Genomic DNA, 20,480 nt, shown 5'->3' with positions numbered 1-20,480 from the left:
GATACAAGAAAACATTCAAAAGACTAAGTATAGTGCACTGGTAACCAGCTGGTGGCGGGGGGAGGGGTGGGGAAGGAATGCTGGCTGGGACACAAGACATTTGATGTTTTGGGGGGGAACAATTTGTTATGTTTCAAAATATAGTCACAGCTGATCTTATAAAATATAGTCCTAAAGCTATTTATAAAATACCAGGTTTCAAAGTATCCACTAATGTGTCAAACATCAATAGATACAAAGAAAATGTCATTATCTTCCTCTTTTGTAGGTGGAAAGTGAAATGGGAAAGCTATATAAATCTAAAAAAATTAAAAGTGCTATATTTTCTCTTTTTTTATATTTGGAAGTCTACTTTAAAAACACTAGATTTTTTACCCTGTTTTAGATACTTAAATAAAAAGGTTTGAGAGGTTTGCTTATTTAGAACTTTGTTCATAGTGTATTGCAGTGGAAAAAGCCTTTACAAAGGAATTTATATATACACTAGTTTCATCCACACTAAGAGTTGGATGAGGTCAGTTTTTTGGCCATAAATTCCCCCCCTCCCCTAAACCCAAATGGTGTCAGTCATAATGGACCAAATTCATCCCTGATATGACTCCACTGAAGTCGTGGATTAATTTAGCCCTCTTTGTAATTCAGTCACATTATTTGTAACATAACTGAATTCCAGTTATCCCTAAGCAGGAGTTTCCAGTTGATATTTTAATATAATATAAAAACTAGCCTACTGAACCCTCTGCAAAAAGGCTAGCCTCATATCCTAAGTAACACTAACATTCTTACCTATTTGTGCCTCTGCATCTCAGGTAAAAAGTACAAAAAAAAATTTCAAGTGTTAAATTTGGATCTCTTTCAAGAGTTTGGCAACTTTATAAAATTTTACGTAAAATTAGAGCTTCCAACACTGAAAATAAATTAGACCAGACACACCAAGAGAACGCAGCACAACATAAATCCCAAACCTTTCCTCACACACTCCTAAAATACATGTATAGTCTTTTAAGAGGGAAAAGATTAAGAACACCGCAGCTGTACAGATTAGAAAGGCAGTTTCCTCATTAAGGAGATGAGCCTCTGATTGACATATCACAGATACAAAAACCTCTTTGTTCATTGTGCTATCACTTAAGTTGCACATACGTAAGATGCCGACAGTAACTTGTTCTCCAGTGATATTATGTATCCCATTTTAGAATAAATAAAAGTTTAAAAGCCCTTAGTAATATACAGATAGGACTCCAGCTTATTTCAAATTTTACACTCCCCGCCCACCTTTTAAAGTTCCTAAAATGTGGCTGCACAGTTTCAGAGCAGTTCAGCTGCCAAAACTGTGTGTGCAAGCTAAGGGATCATGCTCCACAGCATGTATTGGGGGAGGGAAGAGGGGAGATATCTACACAGACCATCTAGTGAGAAAGTGACAGGTTTAGAGCTCAGTGTTCAGTTTTCTGCTAGGTACAAAGTCTTCACGCCTAACCCAGATGACTTCTTCACTATTACTTTCCACCCCGCCATTGATCCCAGAGAGTGCAGCTTGCTTCTTCAACTGAGTCATTCTGGCAGCATGTGTGCCCATTGCATGCCGTGCTTTCTCTGCCTGACGTGACTGGCTGCTTGTAATGGAAGCAGCCTGCAACTGCTCCTGAAGTTCTCGGTCAACTGTGGTGCTTTTCGTAGACTCACAGTACTCATCGTCATCGCTCAGGATGTCCGTTTCTTTGATGTCCTCCTGCTCCTCATACTGAGCAAGGTCAAACTGTTCCTCTACCCAGCGGTCAGTGTCCCCACTGGCTGTGGGCTGCCGGGACTCTTTTTCAGGGCTGCTTTCGAAGACAGCATCCGAGTCAATGGTAAACCTGTTTCGGGCCAGCCGCCGCCTCCTCCTCCCAAGAGACTTGCTTGGGGCAGACACTGCACACACACAAAAGATAAAATCCCACATGCTTTACACAAGGTAAAAATGTATCTAAAAACTAGTCTTCCAACTGCCCTTTCCTAACATCCCTTGGCACCAGCTATCAGGATTTCCCAGCACGACCTACTCCTCCCTATCAATATGCATGCATAAGTTATGCTTTACTTAGCTTCTCATGGAAACAGGTATTTTTTTGCCAGCTGTAAAAAGTTTCTGCTTCTTAGATCCACAAATTGAGATAATGGGCCACAATTACTGTTCCTCCTAAGTGGGTGGCAGGCAGGCAGCCAGCATGAAAAAGCGTGAGTAGAACTAAGCTTCTCACCAGCCGTGCCCTGCTGTTAACAGACTGCAATAACCCAGCTTGTCCCAAAACTGACAAGGAAATATTGTGGTGCCTCCACAGGAATGATGTAGAATCATTCCAAGCAGTTAGACAGAGCTGGGAGACACTGGAGTTGCTGCCTACTCTTTATGTAGGTGCAAGTGCCCCATCGTTGCTGGGTTATTTTCTGGCTTTTGCTTTCATAAATTCCATCTTCAGCATCAGACCTGTCTGCTAGTTTTGTGACTGGTTCAGATAGCATTTTGGCATCTTCCATGTTGAAATATCTTCATATGAGGCTCGTCAGACAAAGCAAAGGATGAATTCTCCAGCTGAAGGATCTGCAGAAATTTCAGTGTTCTGTGCACACAATAGCTCCACTGTAGGCTGTTGAGATTCAGAGGTGGTTGTTTGTCCCCTCACTGACGGCACCTTCAGAACACATCTATTAAACGCATTCATCTTTGGGAAAAGAATCATTATCCTGAGCCCGAAAACACAAGTAAATCAGCTCAGCATTTAGGGTTAAAAAATTTACAAGTAAGGGCCCAGCTAGGCTGGGGTGGGGCACGCAGGGGGTTTACCTCCACTGCATCCACCATGCAAATGACTAGACAAACCCACCTAAAAGAAGATTCTGACATTTCAAGCATATGGAGCCTCATGGGATGATTGAAGCACTGTGGTACAAATTAGATACCTTTTGGGCTGCCTTTGAATCTTAAATGTGTGAAAACCTTCCCTAGCCTCGGTGAGAGGCCATGCTGTGAATGTTATTGGTGTGGCTTGCTTGTTACAGAGGAGGAACAGAAAGCCTGGTTATCTGGATCTAATGAGCAGAAAAAGTATATTTAGAAGCAAGTTTCTTCCCTTCTTCATTTAGTGGTTGCCAAACACTAAACTGCTTTTCCCTGTGATTTTTTTTTTAAAGTGTGTTTTGCCTGAAGTCAACTGAAAATGAAGTCCACATTTTAAGACAGACCATTTAATCCAGTGCACTTCTGAGATCTGATGAGGACAAACAAATGCCCACTCCCAATAGAGGTGAAAAAGGAGAAATGGAGGATACATGAAGCAGAACTAATTTCAAACCCTGCTGAAGATTTGAGGTGATGAGCTAGAGACACTTTCGGAGCTGGTTTTGTTTTAAACCACTACTGGTCATCTGTAGAAATCCTGTACATAGTTTTGCTGCAAAGCTTTATTCAACTGCAACTCATTTGGCAGATTAAAACGTACAGTTGATTGAAACTGAAAGGAGTCCCATTTGGGCCTCCTACACCAGAAGGATCATTGCTCTGATGTTGAACCTTGAGTGAAGAGTGGTATAAATGGAGGCACTTGTTAAGGCTCTTATAGGGATGTGAAGGCAGGTCAGATGCAACACTAACCCTGATCTATTGGTAATAAATATTATAACTCCGATGTGACCTACAGTGGTGCTGGGATCAGTGGGATCTTGAAAGTCTGCATCCCTACAGTACCTGCCCTGTTCATTGCTGGCCTTGCACCTTTTAGAGCACACAGTCTTTTCCCTCCAAAAGGAACATATTGTTGGGATGAAGGCAGACTTTCAGTTTTAAGAAGCTGCCTTCTGTGCTTATCACGTAGAATGGAGTGCACAGCCTTCAGAAAATCCTTTCTGTGGTCTGGGGAACTGAAAACAGGAAAAAACAACAAAAAGTTAGGGCACAAGCTCACAAGAGATCCATAATTCCTGCAAGTATGTGACAGAGCAAGATAAATCAACACCAGTACTGAAGGAAAACGTGAATTGCTCTGCCTGCCTTTCCCTGTCATTCAAACAAAGTTTTCAAATCAAAGTTTATAATGTACATCTTGCATTGTTAAATCTGTGCAAGTTTAAACCCATGTCCAAGGAAACAAGCATCCTGCATTACGGAAGTACTGTCTACCTCTCTCTTCTTCCTTTTCCTCTGATGCCAGCTACTCACTTATTTGGCAAACCTATTGTAGCTAATGTAATCTCTCATATTGTGTGCTTGCATTGGACAGACTGAGCAGAAATCATGCAAATCTCATCTAGACAGCAGGTTGAACTATTTTTAATATCAGCCCAGCAGGGACTTCTATCAATTTAAAAAAACCTAAAAATGGTAAAACAAAATTCTGAAGTAAGGGTTAACCCTTTTAAATATACAGATTTGATAGATAATATCATTTTAGCATGGCACTGTACTTTGTTTGAAGCCCCTTAACAGTGGGAGTCAGGCCTTGCCAGCATGGAAAGCACTGACCAAACTGGACACTTCAGCAGCTGCCTGGCATTCTGACAAATGCTCAGTGACAGTGCATGCAGCCTTAAAAACAAATTTGCATATAGAATTCAATAGCTGGGGGCAATTTGCAAGGGAAAAAAATTAATATTCCTGTAAAGCTTCAGTATTGGTTAAATATGGCTTTGTTCTGTTTAATGAGAATCCTTCGCCAGTAGAGCTAGAAAAAGTTGTTAACCTCTTGTGCTATCATCATGTATTTCTTTTAAGAACAACGAGCATCTAGAAATCCAGCAACAATAGAACACATGGAAGCACGCTCACCTACAGCAGAGGTGGAATGTTCTCTCTGGTCTGCCTTCGGACTCAGATTTAACATGAACAATCTCGCACACAGAATTGGTCTCTGCATCTAGAGAGATATGGAGAACATTTTGTACCACGTTATACTACTGAATTATATACGGGGTCACATCATGTTGTAATTTCAACTAGAATTGAGAAGTACTCTCTAACCATGAGAAACAGTTTTATTAAATTTAAAAGGTATCCTAGAACATAAGTTGATCACAAACCCTAGCAGAAGGGCACTTGGTTATGACTCCTACACTTGGTCACACACAGTTACATACCCGACAATAAAAATTAAACCATTAAGGTCAAAGACTTTTCATAACCCTCCACAATGTAAAGATTTTTAAAATTCCCAAGACAACTATTATACACCTAGTTTTGTTAAGTCTGAACTTATTTATCATCTTCACAGTGTACGTAGTTCTGCACCTGCATCGTCTTCCACACAGGCTTTATTGAAGCAAACAGACCCCCCTGAAGTGTATACAACTAGTCATAAGGATTTTCTCTGGTAGCAACAGCAAAGTGGTTACATGGCCTTTGGCCAGAGTGAGTGTTTGTGTTATTTGAAACAAAAAGTATTGTCCACAAAAAAAACTCAAACTTTGAAAACCAAAACTCATTTTTTCTTGGAGAGTTTTCCAATTTTCAAGTACAGCTTTTGCCTTCTCTAATCTTACAACCCACTAGAAGGCAGAAGAGGAGAGAAACAAAATGGGAGGTGGAGAAACACAAAGTCAGTTTTAGAACTTTCTTTGTTTGTTATATAAATCAACCACCACACACACACACACACACACACACACACACACACCCCCAACTCCCATAAAGAGCATATGTTGGATAGTAAGCAATGAGATGGGCATTTTAACAGACATACGAATACATTTCAACATTACCTGCACTTGCCAGTGCGCGAACCTGCAGAGCTTCTAAGGGAATCATGTGACGAAAACGGAATGGGTCCCAGTCTTCATAAATTGAAGCCCTATGTGATCCTCCCTGGATCAAAAAATAGTCAGGAAAGTTTACATTAGGAATTCAGAGGCTTGGTATTTTTTGGTGATAGGAACCATAGAAATGCCTATGAAGAAGTTTCATGAATATTAGGTCACGGGAAGGAAGTATAGACAAAGTGTCACCATGCCACAATGATCAGTTCTCAACACCTCAAAAAAGCATTTAACAGTAATGTTACAAGAGAGCTGGACTTGACATAACCGCAGCCATTTTGTGTACTCAGCCCACCATTACCTGAAAGCAAGACCACCATGTAGTCAGGAATAATCTGATGTTTGCCTAAGCAAACAAAACAGCTGCTTTAATAAAAAAATAAATTCATAAAAAAATATAAATAGCTAACCTTGGATCTGGGTGTCTATGACTATAAGTTTCTTGCTAGAAGTTACTTTGCTAATAAGTAAAGTTAAAAGTTTTTTGCGAAGGCTAAAAAATTGTTAACCCATTGGGGGTTACTATAAGTCGTGTGCTTTGTTTTACGCAACCTCTACAAAAATTAGTCAAAATGTGCAATTTAAAGAGAAAAAAAAATGTCAACGAGCTAAACGACTGACATCCAACTCCCCAGTGGCTAAAAGGAAGGCTGACCACTTAACACCATCTCAAACTTTAGAGTACCCCAGATACAGGTACCCAGACTATTGCTCTTTTAAATGTGTGCTTTAGACTCGAACAAAACATTTTAAATAAAAGCAATCTCATGTACCAATCATTTATCAGAGGTGTTGTGTCCCCCATTCATTAATTTTCTAAAACTATCTAAAAAAAAGTTTGTGTTATTTGAACCCATAGTTTTGGGTTCAAATATCCTCAGGTAACACTACCTGGAGGTAGTTTGCTATTTCTTGGCTCATGGATAGCAATTAAGCACATTGTACAAGTCAAAGATGATCATTCTGCACAAAATAGGCCTGCCCACTCTATCCTCCTTCCAAAAATTCTTGTACACTCAAAAAACCTCACACCAACATTGTGTCTACACTATGTCAGTTGGGAACCAGCATTAATAACCACTGCTACTGGCCCCAAAACACTGCACTATGGCCTTAGTGCAGCAATGTGCTTAAAGTTATGCAAATGCAATCCCACTGATTCCAAATAAGACTCATTTGAATGTTTAGCTAGATTGAGGTCTATGTAACTGCAAGCAACCAACATTTACTCAGTGGTGGTGATGTGTGCACAAACCAAAGTCCAGAATTGAAGACCACGTTTTACATTCGATAACCATTACAGTGACTGATGAAGGCCATACAGAAGAAAGACATCACATTTAACGTGGTGCATGATTTCAGAAGGGGTAAAGTTTAGAGATGTCAAATATGCCTTGAATACATTAGTCACAAAGCTCCCTCTGCCCTTTAATCAAGGAAACACCCTATCTCAGCAAGGATACAGAACTGGGTTACAAGATGCACACTGGTCACCCTGCCTGTTTGCTCAGAGTAGGCAGCCAACAATCCATATTTTAGAAACGTTAGCTAAAGAATCTTATCACTCCAAGAATAAGAAATGCGATGTTTAAATGAGAATTATTGTCAGTCCTTACTAGGCAAGAGTCTCAATGACGTAGGGATGGAATCTCTCTCTCTCCTTGTAGCTATGAACACCGACACAAGTATACAGTACTGTGTTTATGCACTTCGAGTTTTTAGTTAGTATCACATGCCATAGAGAAGTTACTCATGAATGAACATCAGATATCCAACCACCATCATACCCCATAAGCATCTTTTATTTAAACCACTCTCTTTCACATTACCAGGACCCTTGCTAGTTTAGAGCTGTATGAAGCCCACCTCCCCCCACATTTAATCAAAAAGCATCACATTGCATATTTATAAGATTTCACAGCACTAGTGTCATAGGCATGCCTGGCCTTGTCACTATTATGGGCACTTTAATAAAGGCAATAATGGCATTTTGTTGTTGTTACTTTTATTAAGCTTTAACGTGCAGCACAAACATAAAAAAAACAGTAAGGAGGCAGAACCAAATACACCTATGGCACTATGTAAGTTATACACTTCGCAAGTATAGCGTACGTATTTTCGACCTACTAGATAGCTGCATGGTGAAATAGGTTATTAGCCTGTCTATATTAGTTATAGAATTGATGATTTTTACTGCTCCCATCCCCAAAAGACGGTTCATGTTTCTATAATAGCTATTCTTGGATTATGCGGCACAGCAAGTATTCCCTGCATAAGGATAATGGTTTCCAGAAATTTTGTTCATTTTGAAGATATTTTATCGTATTAATGTAACTATTACAATCTAAAATAAAGGCAGAACTGCCATCGCAACCAGGCGGCCATAAGACCACCCATAGCCACATATGAAAATGCTGCCCTACACACACACAGATTTTTAAAGATATATCTTTGGAGCAAACAGGGCTCCATTATTTTTACAGATACAAATAAAAATCTTTCAAGCCAAATTAGAAACTCTGCATTTAACTGTTTTATGACTCAGCTCTCTCTCTCTCGTTCCTTTAAGATAATGTCTCTTGTAGCCCCGAAGGATGCGAAGATATTGGATATAATCAAGGAATTTACTATGTCCACTAAATTTAAATAAATAAATAAATTAATGGAGAAATCCTATCTCCTAGAACTGGAAGGGACCTTGAAAGGTAATCGAGTCCAGCCCCCTGCCTTCACTAGCAGGACCAAGTACTGATTTTGCTCCAGATCCCTAAGTGGCCCCCTCAAGGATTGAACTCACAACCCTGGGTTTAGCAGACTAATGCTCAAACCACTGAGCTGTCCCTCATTACTTTGGAGGAACTATAAATGATTGTTGCATTCTGGAAATACAGGAGTTGTAGGTCACAAGGAGTACTCAAAGATATAAGCACCAAAATGGTATATAGCTTTGAAATATACAAAGAAAATTAAAAAGGGAGGGGTGAGAGTCCAATTAACATTTGGATAATACAGAAATACAGTCCTTGAGATGAATAAAATAGGAACCTTCCAGACAAAAAAAGGATTGAAGGAATTTGTTATACACCAACACCTTCTACTGGATATCAACAGAAGCTGCAGAGAAACAGAGCTGAAAGCAGTTTGGAAAGCATCCAACAGAATCAAGAGGGCAGCCACCCTCCAGCAACCCCTGAAACCAGGGTATAAAAGGGGGTCACCATGTGGCACTCCAGAGTTCACTGAAACCACAAAAGCAGCTGCAGAATCTAGGCGTGCTACTGACACTTGGCCCAGCCACATGGCAAACCCTCCTCTTTCCCAGGGTTACAAGGTTGAGAAAAAGCAGCGAGATTTCATTTCAGATATTTTGTTCTTTAAGATAAGTAACAAAGTTCCTTGGTAAGTCTACACTGTTTCTAGTGAGAAGTCCAAAAAACTGGATTTGGATTTTACAAAGTAGTGCCCTAAACAAAGGGGAAACATGCTTAGGACACTACTTTGGCCTAGAGAGTTTTAAACTATACCTTTAAGCAATTATTTCTAGTATTTTAAACTAGGCCATTTCATATCAAACATTAAAAACAGCAGGGACCACATTTCTAAGATTGCCTTAAGGCAAAGTGCAACTCTCTTCCTTGGGGAATTACTTCAAGTGTGGTAAGTGTATTAGAGATAAAGAACTGATAATGGAGAATAAGTGAATGCAATAAAAAAACATTGGATATTTGTATTGTTTGTTTTCTGGTATAACTGCTTGACCTCAATACTGTTCTATGACAATTGCTTGCATGCCCTCGAGTATTTGTTGAATCTACACTGGATTGAAGAACTGCTGATTACGTACTTCTGTGGTTCTTGGTAACCAGTCAACAAGTTTATAAAGGCAAGAACACCAACTGTCCTGATTTGAGAATTCTGTCCAAGGTAAGTGCTGTTCTGAAGAGAACCTACTGTTAAAAGTTAGTAAACTAGTGCTCCCTGGACTCAATAAGAAGGGATTATCCTAATTAAATTCTATCCCAATATTGGCTACACTCCCACTTATCAAATTGGCAAAGCTAGTTGTTAGATTATAGCTTTAAAATCTAACTGGCACCTCAAATTATTCATAAAATTGACCCCATTCACACTGACACAGGGCAAATACCTATTTGCAAAGGGAGAAAGGCAGTTATATGTTTAACCTGACTGGTGACTACCTGCTTGTAAAAATCTTTACAACCTACTAGCACAACGATGTAAAGAGATTAGCTAATCAATATTTGTACATGTAAACCATTATACAGTGGCTAAATACAATTAGAAAATCTTGGCCTTGCTCATTTTGGATCCCATAATACATAGTCAAATTAGCAACAAAACTTACAAGTTTCTTCTTCTGTTTGGAACCATCTTTATATACAAGGACAACAGCAGTTTTGAACACTAGAGAAAGATTAAAAAAAAACAAAAACAAACCCACAGTCAGTAATGGTCCCTGTACCCTTGTCTCCTGTAAAGCCCAAGCGTACACAGAAGTCAAACACACACCATTAATCATGACAAGATCATACACATTCCTGGTAAGCCTTTGTTTCAGTCAGGGGCCAAGAGGGGAAAAGAAGAAGAGGATAATTATAAAGACTCCATGTTCCTGTATTATTCTCTCCCCCCCCCCAGTAGAATTTACACAACAATTAATTTCTCAGGTGGCTTTGATGTTACAGAATTCATAAGTTAAGTGATCTTTAAATGGTTATTCACACAATGACATGTTTGCAAATTACAGGATTCTACCTAAAATAAAATGTTTTGTTGTGTGTTTTAAACCCATCTGGCTAAGCCCACTGAGTGGTTGGTGTATTATTAGTACTACAGTAGTGCCTAGGAGCCCCCTAGTCATGGATCAGGACCTCACTGAGCTAGGCACTGTTCAAAAACAGAACAACAACAACAACAACTAGTCCCTGCCTAGTTGCATGCAGGGAGTCATAGGGCTGACACTGCATTTAACAGACCAATGGCGTATTTGGACCATTGATGTCTGTGACAGTGGCCTATAAATAGGAGTCAATATACAGTTATAGCTGGAATGTTACATGCACATGTTATGGGAAAGTATGTTGGAATTTGGGTTTAAAGAATCAGGCAAAGGAATGAAATCGTAATTTCCACAGTGGCCCACAGAGCGACACCCTTCGTTTTAGAATTAAAATATTTGGATCTTGAGATTTTTATAAAGAGGATTTAAACTCTTTGCACAATAACTGAAAATGAATACAGATCCCCCAAATCATTGAACTGACGTCAATCATCACTTTCATCTTGGAGGCATGTTCTGTCATTTCCCGGACCACAGGACCAGTTTATACACAATTGAAAGAAAAATGGCTTGGGCAGCTCCTCACCAGCCACGACAGCAGGAACTAAAGTGGTTCCTTTGTCGTGCTGGTGTTGGGACATCCTCAGTGGGTCGCTAAAGGGTTTTTATTTAAAATGGCAATATTGAAAATTAGTAGCCACTGGCTTTCCAAGTGCTATCAGCAAATTGCTAGATCAAGACAGCCGCCTGGCTACATGAGGGAGTTCAAACAAAAACCACCCAAAAAAGCCAACAACCAAACACCCCTAGATCATTGATACCGAGACCTCAGTGGTTCAGGAGCCAAATTAGCAAATCAGCATCACCCAAAAGAGCCAGAGTAGTGTGAATTCATTGTTTATTTACTATTTATATACATATATTATTCTCACAGCAACAGGACTGACCAAGTATTCTACAATTGGTTAATAACATAGTAAAAGCATCCTGATTAGTAATTAAATCAGAGTTTTAATGTGCGATGCAAAGAGCCACAGGAGACATTACAGAGCCTCAGTCAAAGTATCACTGTCCTAGGTGTAACTCTAAAAGCAAGAAAGTGAAGTGCCATGAATTAGGTTATTGAAACACAAATACTAATCAGTCAAGGGTGGGAGAGGGTTGCTAACATGTAGCGGGAGGTTTTAGCTACTCACTTCCTATGGACTTTGGGCCACATTCTACTCAGTTACAGTAGTTGTTTGAATTGAATTTCTCTACATTTACATCACTAACAGAGCAGAATTTGGCCCTTTAAATTCAGGGGCAAATCATTGTGCATTTAATTTTCGAGTTCTAGATGATGTAGCAGGAACACTATTAGGTAACTGTCATTCTCTATGTACATTTCTCACAGGTCTTAGGTATCTCTGCTCAAGTAAAATCTGCAATCCTATTCGTGTTTGAAAGAATCACCAGAGTACATACCAAATGCTGCTAACTCAGGTTCCTTCTTCCATTTCCCCAGTGATGCAGGAGGGTTAAGCCAGATCACTGTATTATGCAAAAGTAAGTCTCCCATGGAAAGGTCTGCAACCTGCCAATCACAAACATATGAAAATACAAAAGCACCAGTGTAAAGGGTTTTAACTGCCTTAGTAGATTTAGATGAATTTTACTCTAAAAAGCAGCAAACTTTTGGAGCAAGATTTTCCGTCAGGACTAGGCAGTTGCAATTTTGTGCAAACAGATTGTGCCAAATGCTAACTGCGTTCAATGCTAACTGATCATACATGCAATCAAATCCCTAATTTTTGTGCACAAGTTAGGTAAAGCCTAGCGTTGAAAGTCTGGCCATTCAAAATCTGTAAGAAGGTTTAATTTCATAATGAAGAAGCCAAAAATTTCTGTGAACTCTTATAGTATTTGTCCATCTCTCCCTGTTTCAGTTTCTCTTTATGTTGTTTTACATTTAATGTGCTCAAAGAATTGAACATTTCTACTAGCTGAAGCCAGCCACAGTGCTTCTGGTACACAACTTTGCCTCCTGTACACAGCTCTGCGAAGAAATATTAATCGAACCTGCAAGTTCTACGTATTTCCTGAGCAAAGACTAATAACGGTGCTAACCTTTGTGGGCAGATATACAATAAAGTTGTCAAGACAACTAGATTTTTCACTTTGATCTCCAGAGGCAACAAGTCAGTTTCATTAAGACTCACCCTTTCCCACATCTAAAAGCTGTTTTCCACCTTTTCCCCGTGAACACACAAATTGAGAATTCAGCACTTGTGAGAAGCGCTAAGTTGACATCTCTGGAAAGTTAAGTCCTCCATTTAGCCACAGAACAGAGTAGAACATGGGTAACAGCAGTGCCTGCTTCCCCACACTGTCCCCCTGCCCTGAACTGGTGGGACCTCTAGGCCAACCCAGTCTCACTTGTGTTTAAAGTGTCAGTAAGTTACTAGCACACAAGACTGCTCTTCAATCCAGGGTTATAGCACTTCCACTCAGTCCTGCCTACCAGACCCAACTCTGGTCTCCACATACCTCTTGGTAGTCTCAATACCAATTGTCCAACCCTGCTTGCACCTGCAGCCTTCACAGTGCTGCTACCCTCAGGACTACCCTCCTCCATGAGCACACCTGCCTCTCCTGCTTGACCTCCACTGCCTCCAAGTAGCTGCTGAAGCTCACCCCTTCCATCCCAGCCCCACTTTCTCATCTCAAGACTCTCCTCACCATTCCCGCAGGCTGCTGCTCTAGTCCCCCTTCTCCTCTGCTTTGTTGAATCCCCATCTCATACTTTAGTCTCACCAACCTTCCATTGTGAGGTTCCACCTTGAAAGAGTTCAAAAGAAGTGGTCTACATTTTCAATAGTAACTAGCAATTTTGAGATGCCCAATTTGAAATGGGCCTTATTTTCACAGGGTAAGCATTCAGCACTCTCTGGAAATCATGCCCCTTTAAGGAGTCTTGAGATGAGCACTCAAAATCACCGGTCACTGCTGAAAGATTGCTTCTATGTATTGGTCTCCAAGACTATACCATACCTTTAAGAAGAACTTTTAGCATATTGTGCTAGACACAATGCAGAAAAAGGAATTTGTAATGGTAGCTGTAACAATACGCAGTAATTCATACCAGAAGAAAGAGACTCCTGAATAACAGACTTGTAATAAAGAAAGCCAAGAATAAAATCCTTACCTCTTTTTTTTCCCCGGTCTGTTCTGCTATGAGCTGATCAAACACTGCACCATACTCTTCATGTATTTTCTGCATTTCATTAATATGGCTGGCAACTTTGTTCATTGTTTTTATGGCCACTAGAGGAAAAAGCAAGTGGAAATTAACTAGTTACGTAGTTGCTTCATGGAAAGAGTGAGGGGAAAGAAACGTGCCCCACCCCCAGTTTAGCAGGTAAACACGGTTCCATAGTTCAGCACCTTACCATCAAGGTGATAGTGTTCTTCACTGTCTGCATCAGTCAGAGCGAAGAGTTCCCTCAGCAGGAGAGGATACTTTAGTATCCGCTGGATAGGTTTGATAAGGTAAGACTCCAGTGTTGAGGAGTGTTGCCGTCTAGGATTCTGAGCATCCAAAAATGCCTTAAAAGCAGTGTCCGTCTTAGCTAGAAGTTAAAATTAAAATTTGTTTTTAATTAGCCCAAAGATCTGCCAGTATGAAGTAACTTTTTAGAGGGTGAAATTCACTTGCCTAGAATAAGCGTGGTTTGTGGAGAAATACACATTTTGATCAAGTATACAATACTATGTTTTATACACTTCAGGTTTTTAGTTAGTATCAAATGCCATAGAGAAGTAACTCATGATTGAACATCATACCAAGATAAGCATCTTTTATTTAACCATCCTTTGTCACGTTATTTCTAGTACCGTAGAGCGGTATGAAGCCCACCAACCCTCCTCCCTCCCACTAGTTTAATCAAAAAGTGTCACTGCTATTTATAAGAATCCACAGCAGTAGTGTCATAGGTATGTCTGGTCTTGTTAATATTACGTGCATCTTTAATGGCATTTTGTTGTTACTTTTCAGCCTTAAAGTACAGCACAAACAACAAACATCAAAAAATTTGTAAGGAGGTGGAACAGAATACACCGATGGAACTATATAAATTATACACGTGCATAATACCTGCGATATATTTCAGACATACTAGATAGAGGCATGGTGCAGTAAGTGGTTAGCCTGCCTATAAATAGAGCAGTGATGATTTTTCTACTGCTCCCAACCCCAGAGATTGTTCAAGAATGGATACTATAAAAATGTGAGTATGTTGTACAGGAAGTATTCCCTCCATAAGGATAACTGTTTCTAGGAGAAGTTGGGCATTTAGTAGACAGTTATATCAATACAATAAAGTTATTACAATTTAAAATAAAAAAGGCACTGCCACTGCAACCAGAAGGCCATAGGACCACCCAAAACTGCATATGAAAATGCTGTCATACATATACATTCTACCAGACTTTTAAAGATTTATCTTTGGAGCAAGCAGGACTCCAAATCTGAGTCTACAATTCAACAGATACAAGGATTTTAAAAGGCTTACCAGCCAAAGATACCCAGCCTATGTCCTTAATAAGGTCAACCTAGATGCTGCCAGGAGAGAGCATAAAAGTGGCTGGCAACAAATCATTTATTCATGTATTCAGGGGGATTGCCAGCATGTGTCTGCATGGTAAATAGAGTTTACAATAAAAAAAAAAAAAAATCAGAAGTCTTCTGGCTTATTTATCTGACATCAAGTGTTCCTTGAAAAATCAGAGCATATTTTTTCTAATTATGTTGCTCCTGCAACTGGAACTGCCAGTCTACCCACCATCCAAGATAAAATATATATATATAATTATATGAAGCTTTGCTGAATCCACTACTAGATTAACTCTTTCAAGGTGAAAGTCACTCCCGCAGAGCAGCCACATTGAAACCCAGCTCCACAGGCACTTTGGGCACAGCAGCTCTTCAGCGTAGTATGGAGCTGGAGATCTTTTGCAGCACCTCATGGAAGAGGGAGGAAAAAGGGCCACACAAGCTGACCCAGATCAGAATAGTGGCAGCAGAGGAAGCAACAAGAAGATTTTCCTTGTCCACCACTCCCTTCTTGGAGGCTCCCTGCCGAGTTTCTTTGGGTTTTAACATAGGACATTAGCCGGACTTCTGTAGTACATGGCCCTTAATTCCTATGGGTATCACAAGCTTCACTCCAAGTGCAAAGGCACACTTATTCGACCTGCCTTCTCCAACACACAACCCTCAAACACTCGCTCTATCCTGCATGCACAATTCTCCCTGGGGGAGAGGGTGAACACACAAACTATGCATGACAGATGTTAGTCACATTGCTTAAATGTGCTACTGGAAGGGGCTCAGATGCTACGGTGGTAAGGGTGTTATAAAAAACACGTTAGTATTAGTGTAGATAAAGTTGTGTGTGAGCCCTCTGCACTGGGATAGTCTTTACTGTCATAATGTTAACAGGATTCTCAGTTGGCATTTTGGCACATGCATTGGTGGTCAATTTTTCTGCTTTGTCAGACTGACAACACCTGACCATTCTGCAGCCTTTGCACTGTCAGCCACATCCTACATTGTGCAAGGGCAGTTTTCCACATCAAAAGAGTGTTTGGAAAAAATACATATAAAGCATGCAGATCTTACCTTTTACTAATACTTTTGGAACTTTAGTGTGGCTGGCACAGAAGGCACTGTACAGCTTGAAACGGTCAGCATAGTAAAGAAAGGATCCACCCAAGGAAAACAACACTTTCTAGGATTTAAAAACAAAACAAAAACACCACAATCATTAAATTTCCTTTTGACAAAGCTATTGAAATCAGACCACTTAGAAAGAATAAGATCTTCTGTGCCATGTTTTATGGCTATCACACATGATTACAATGTCCCTGACCATCTACACTAGGTTCTCATCCTGCCCAGGAACATTCAGTAATCAGAAGATTAGGTGAGGGGGAATTCCTCACCAGGTAGCCGGAGAAGAACAGAAGGTCAGAGATTCATGAATAAGAGACTCTTTTCTACCTGTTCTATATAATCTACTGTAGAACTGATGGTTTCCTGTTTAAATTGGTGTTGATCTAGAATGTGTCATATTGTATATATAATTTTAATGTGCAAATTTCTTTTTCATGGGCTTATTTGGAACCTAAATACTTCCATATGTTTAATGAGCAAAAACTAACTTCTGTAATCTGCTGTAGTTACTATACACCAACTATTAAATATATAGCTGAAAGTGATCAAATATTATGTATATTGCAGTCTGTTCCCTCCACCCCCATCCTCAGACAGCTTTATTTTCAGAGCAGGGACTTGTCTTCTCCTCCCCAAATATTATTTGTATTACAGAAATGCTCAGAAACCCAACCAAGATCAGGGCCCGATTGTGCTATACAAACACGTAGTAAGGAAGTCCTGCCCCAAGAAAAAACTTAAAATCTAAATTGACAAGTATTAGGTCCATTCTACAACTAGGGAACCAGTGCAGAGAGAAGCTATGTACCTTGCTTAAGGTCACACAGGAAATATGTAGTAGAACTTAACTCTGATCTCCCAAGTCCCATTTTTTTTCCATTATTCACCCACAAAATCCTCCTTCTTGGGCCATATTTAGGCTAGGAAGGATTCGATTTTTAACGGTAAATGATGAACGTCAGTGTCAGTGCATATACAAATCAAATGAAAACATTTCCATCTTTGAGAATTGAAATTTACAGATAGGCAAAGTCAGAAAAATGCTGCTTGAGAACTTAAGAGTGATTTAAGGCTAAAATTTTGAACATATAATATTGACAGTTTTTTGAATATTAAGATCTGTCATTAAATAATTATTATCTGACCCTCCATAATTTCCCCACAATTGTGGATGTTGAAATAAATTCAAAGTCTTTGGAAAAAACAAAAAGCTTAAACCCCATAATTCTGCACAACTGAAATTAGAAATAAAAGAAAAATTGAAAAAAAAATACTTAAAAATAGATATTATCCATCAAATTATATTAAAAAAAAAAAAAAAGGTAAATTTCTGCCAAGCCTAGCTATATTAGGGTGTTTATAGAGTGTGCTGGATTAGTTATTTCCCCCGTCATCTGCCGAGTGTCAAGTGCAGGGGTGGGCAAACTATGGCCCGCAGGCCACATCCGGCCCGCAGGACCGTCCTGCCCAGCCCCTGAGCTCCTGGCCTCTCCCCTGCTGTCCCCCCTCCCCCACAGCCAGCACAATGCTCTGAGCGGTGGGGCTGTGAGCTCCTGGGGCAATGCAGCTGCAGAGCCTGGCTTGACCCGGTCTTTGTGCTGCGTGGCCCGGCTCCAGCCGGGCAGCGCGGCTCCAGCCGGGCAGCGCAGCTCCAGCCTGGCGGCATGGCTGTAGTGCCGCCAGCCACCGGTGCTCCAGGCAGTGCGGTAAGGGGGCAGGGGGGGTTGGATAGTGGGAAGGGGAGTTTGGGGAGGTGGTCAGGGTGGGGGTGTGGATGGTGGTTGGGGGGGAACAGGGGGTTGAATGGGGGCAGGGGTCCCGGGGGGGCAGTCAGGAAGGAGGGGTTGGATGGGGTGGCAGGGGTTCCGGGGGCAGTGAGAAGGGGTGGTTGGCTGGGGCAGAGATCCCAGGGGGGCTGTCAGGAATGAGAGGAGGGGTTGGATGGGACGGCGGGGGTCCAGGGGCAGTCAGGGGACAGGGAGCGGGGTGTGTGTAGATGGGGCAGGGTCCCAGAGGGGCAGTCAGGGAACGGGGCGCGGGGGGGGGGGGGGGTTGGGTGGGGGGGGGGTCCCGGGGGGGGGGGGCAGATAGGAGGTGGGGGCCGGGCTACGACCCCTTCCCCTAACTGGCCCTCCATACAATTTACAAAACACGATGCGGCCCTCAGGCCAAAAAGTTTGCCCGCCCCCGTCAAGTGGGTGGAGGGGTTATTCATCACTGCTAGATATGTTAATATTTTTTAATTATCTTCTATTAAGTCTACGCCTATAATCTTGATTTCATATGTACCATTAAATTCTTATGCAGCAACATCTACGGGATTCATAAAGTGTTTACTTCCATGGAGAAAGCAATGGTTACTTACTCCTGAAGTCTCGTTTTATTATTAGGGAACCTGATCTGTTTGGCTACTTGAGTTACTCTTTTATAAAGGTAGATAGGAATAAATTGTCAATATTCTGTTATCTCTGTCCAGTGTAAAAAGAGAACAAATAAGAGTTTCACGTGGTGGGGAAAAAAACAAAACAAAAACAAGAAAAGCCACACAAAAATATTTAGGACAATCCTCTCCAATATGTTACACTTCTCTTTGTCAGTTCACTTCCCCCATCAGTTCAATGCACAAACTGATTACTGTGAGAATGTAGTGTAGATGCTTCAGTAACAGCATACAGAGTCTACTAAAGACCATTGCACCGATCAGGGAGACCATGGTTATTGGCATCACACTTGTGTAGAGAAGCTCAGCTCTGGCTCAATCTTGCAAATACACAAGTCTCTGGGGCAGCTCCGCAGATGGCATCAGGTACGATTGGGACGTGCAACCCTTCACGTGTCAATGGAGAGTTTGATAGTACAGTGTGCTGGGCTGTTTTTGTTCATCGTGGAAACCTGGCCAAAGAGCATGGAACGCTGCTTTTGAATATAATGATGTATGGAAGGAAGGCCAGATCTTTGTGTAAAATGTCACTATCTCACAAAGTCAAAACACTTTATGCTCCGGATGTAGCGCTGACTACACATATGGAATGACTAACTGCTCGATGTCTACCTCAAAGAGGGTTCAGGTCTCTGAGCTGTATGGCAATACGTGGAGTACACAAGTTTGATCGATCCCGCAAATTTGCTTCAATATAAAGTCATTTTTGAGTCCATAAGCAAGACATGGGACTGCAGGAGGCAAGGCCTATTCATCAATGAAAGTCCAGTTTGCCCAGCACAACGTTTCAGTATGCTTAGTTAAAGAACAAAATTATTTTCTAATGATTAACCATAGCGGTAGGTTGTGAGACTAATGCCAATTTAAAATGAGCAATCCAGAACAAAACCAAAAGAGATACTTCGTCCACAAGCTCTTCAATTCATCCATGTTCCTGGAGGAGCCAACCCAGTGGGATTATTATTCACCAAGACATCTCGTCCTTTTATCAAGGTCAGTGCTGAAACGAGCCAAAGGACCAGGAGGAGATGCATTGGGTTGTGTTAATTTCAACACTACATGAGTTACTTGCCTTAGATGGATCCAATTACAGTGGTGGTGGTATTCATTATTCGTTTAGCAACCAACCCTTCCCCACTATGTCTTTCCCCATTTATTTTTAATTCAGTTTGGATTTCTTCCCTTTAAGATTTCTACCTCTCCCTCAAAGTATTTGAAATTAAGATTCAAAAGCAGCATTATATTCAATAGCTTGCCATTCCAGCCTACATGTGCATTAAGAGCCTGCCGAGTACAGAATACAATTTACAGTTCAAAACCATTTCCCCAGTGGCTTCCCTGAACTGGCAATTTAGACTTGTCAGTACTAAGGTTTTATGCAATTATATTTCTGCCACTAGCTTTTCCTCAGAGTTTGAAACATGAAATCTAACAAAGAGGTAAATATCACGCTTTTGCTGAGTGGCATTGATCTATAAAGCTAAATGCAACATGAACTATAGCTACAGTGTGATATTCTAGTTTCAAGGAGTCATGGTGGTAGGCAACACAAGTTCATGTAAAAATCTTAAAATGTGTTCTTACAAAATAAGTCATGGTAGTCAAACTGGTTTGATACAAGGTTAAGAGGACTACTTCTGCAGTACATTTTGGCAGTGCAAAAATACTGTACAGTAAGTATGCCATAAGCCTTATTTAAGTTTGCTTTAGACACTCAGCCAGCGTTTAAATAAAAT

General features: G+C 40.7%; 1 protein-coding gene across 3 annotated transcripts in view; it reads right to left on the bottom strand.

Moving 5' to 3' along the window:
- Positions 1 to 800: 800 nt before the first annotated feature.
- Positions 801 to 20,480, bottom strand: part of LOC113406611 (T-lymphoma invasion and metastasis-inducing protein 1-like) — a 104,228-nt gene continuing 84,548 nt past the window's right edge. Inside the window, exons 18-26 of one of the 3 annotated variants that reach the window (XM_026652259.1) lie at positions 16,251 to 16,359; positions 14,020 to 14,199; positions 13,776 to 13,894; positions 12,056 to 12,164; positions 10,154 to 10,212; positions 5,734 to 5,836; positions 4,805 to 4,892; positions 3,728 to 3,900; positions 801 to 1,914 (exon numbers count right to left, since the gene is read on the bottom strand). In XM_026652259.1, the coding sequence (XP_026508044.1) occupies positions 1,430 to 1,914; positions 3,728 to 3,900; positions 4,805 to 4,892; positions 5,734 to 5,836; positions 10,154 to 10,212; positions 12,056 to 12,164; positions 13,776 to 13,894; positions 14,020 to 14,199; positions 16,251 to 16,359 (1,425 nt within the window). In that variant the 3' untranslated portion in view covers positions 801 to 1,429. Of the gene's footprint in view, positions 1,915 to 3,678; positions 3,901 to 4,804; positions 4,893 to 5,733; positions 5,837 to 10,153; positions 10,213 to 12,055; positions 12,165 to 13,775; positions 13,895 to 14,019; positions 14,200 to 16,250; positions 16,360 to 20,480 lie in introns of those variants that run through there. The other 2 variants (XM_026652266.1, XM_026652270.1) reach the window with 2 other exon arrangements.

The sequence above is a fragment of the Terrapene carolina genome, unplaced genomic scaffold, assembly GCF_002925995.2.
Source record: "Terrapene carolina triunguis isolate 2854851 unplaced genomic scaffold, T_m_triunguis-2.0 Scaffold31, whole genome shotgun sequence".
In the NCBI taxonomy this organism is placed as follows: Eukaryota; Metazoa; Chordata; order Testudines; family Emydidae; genus Terrapene; species Terrapene triunguis.
This window is presented reverse-complemented; position numbering and strand designations above follow the sequence as displayed.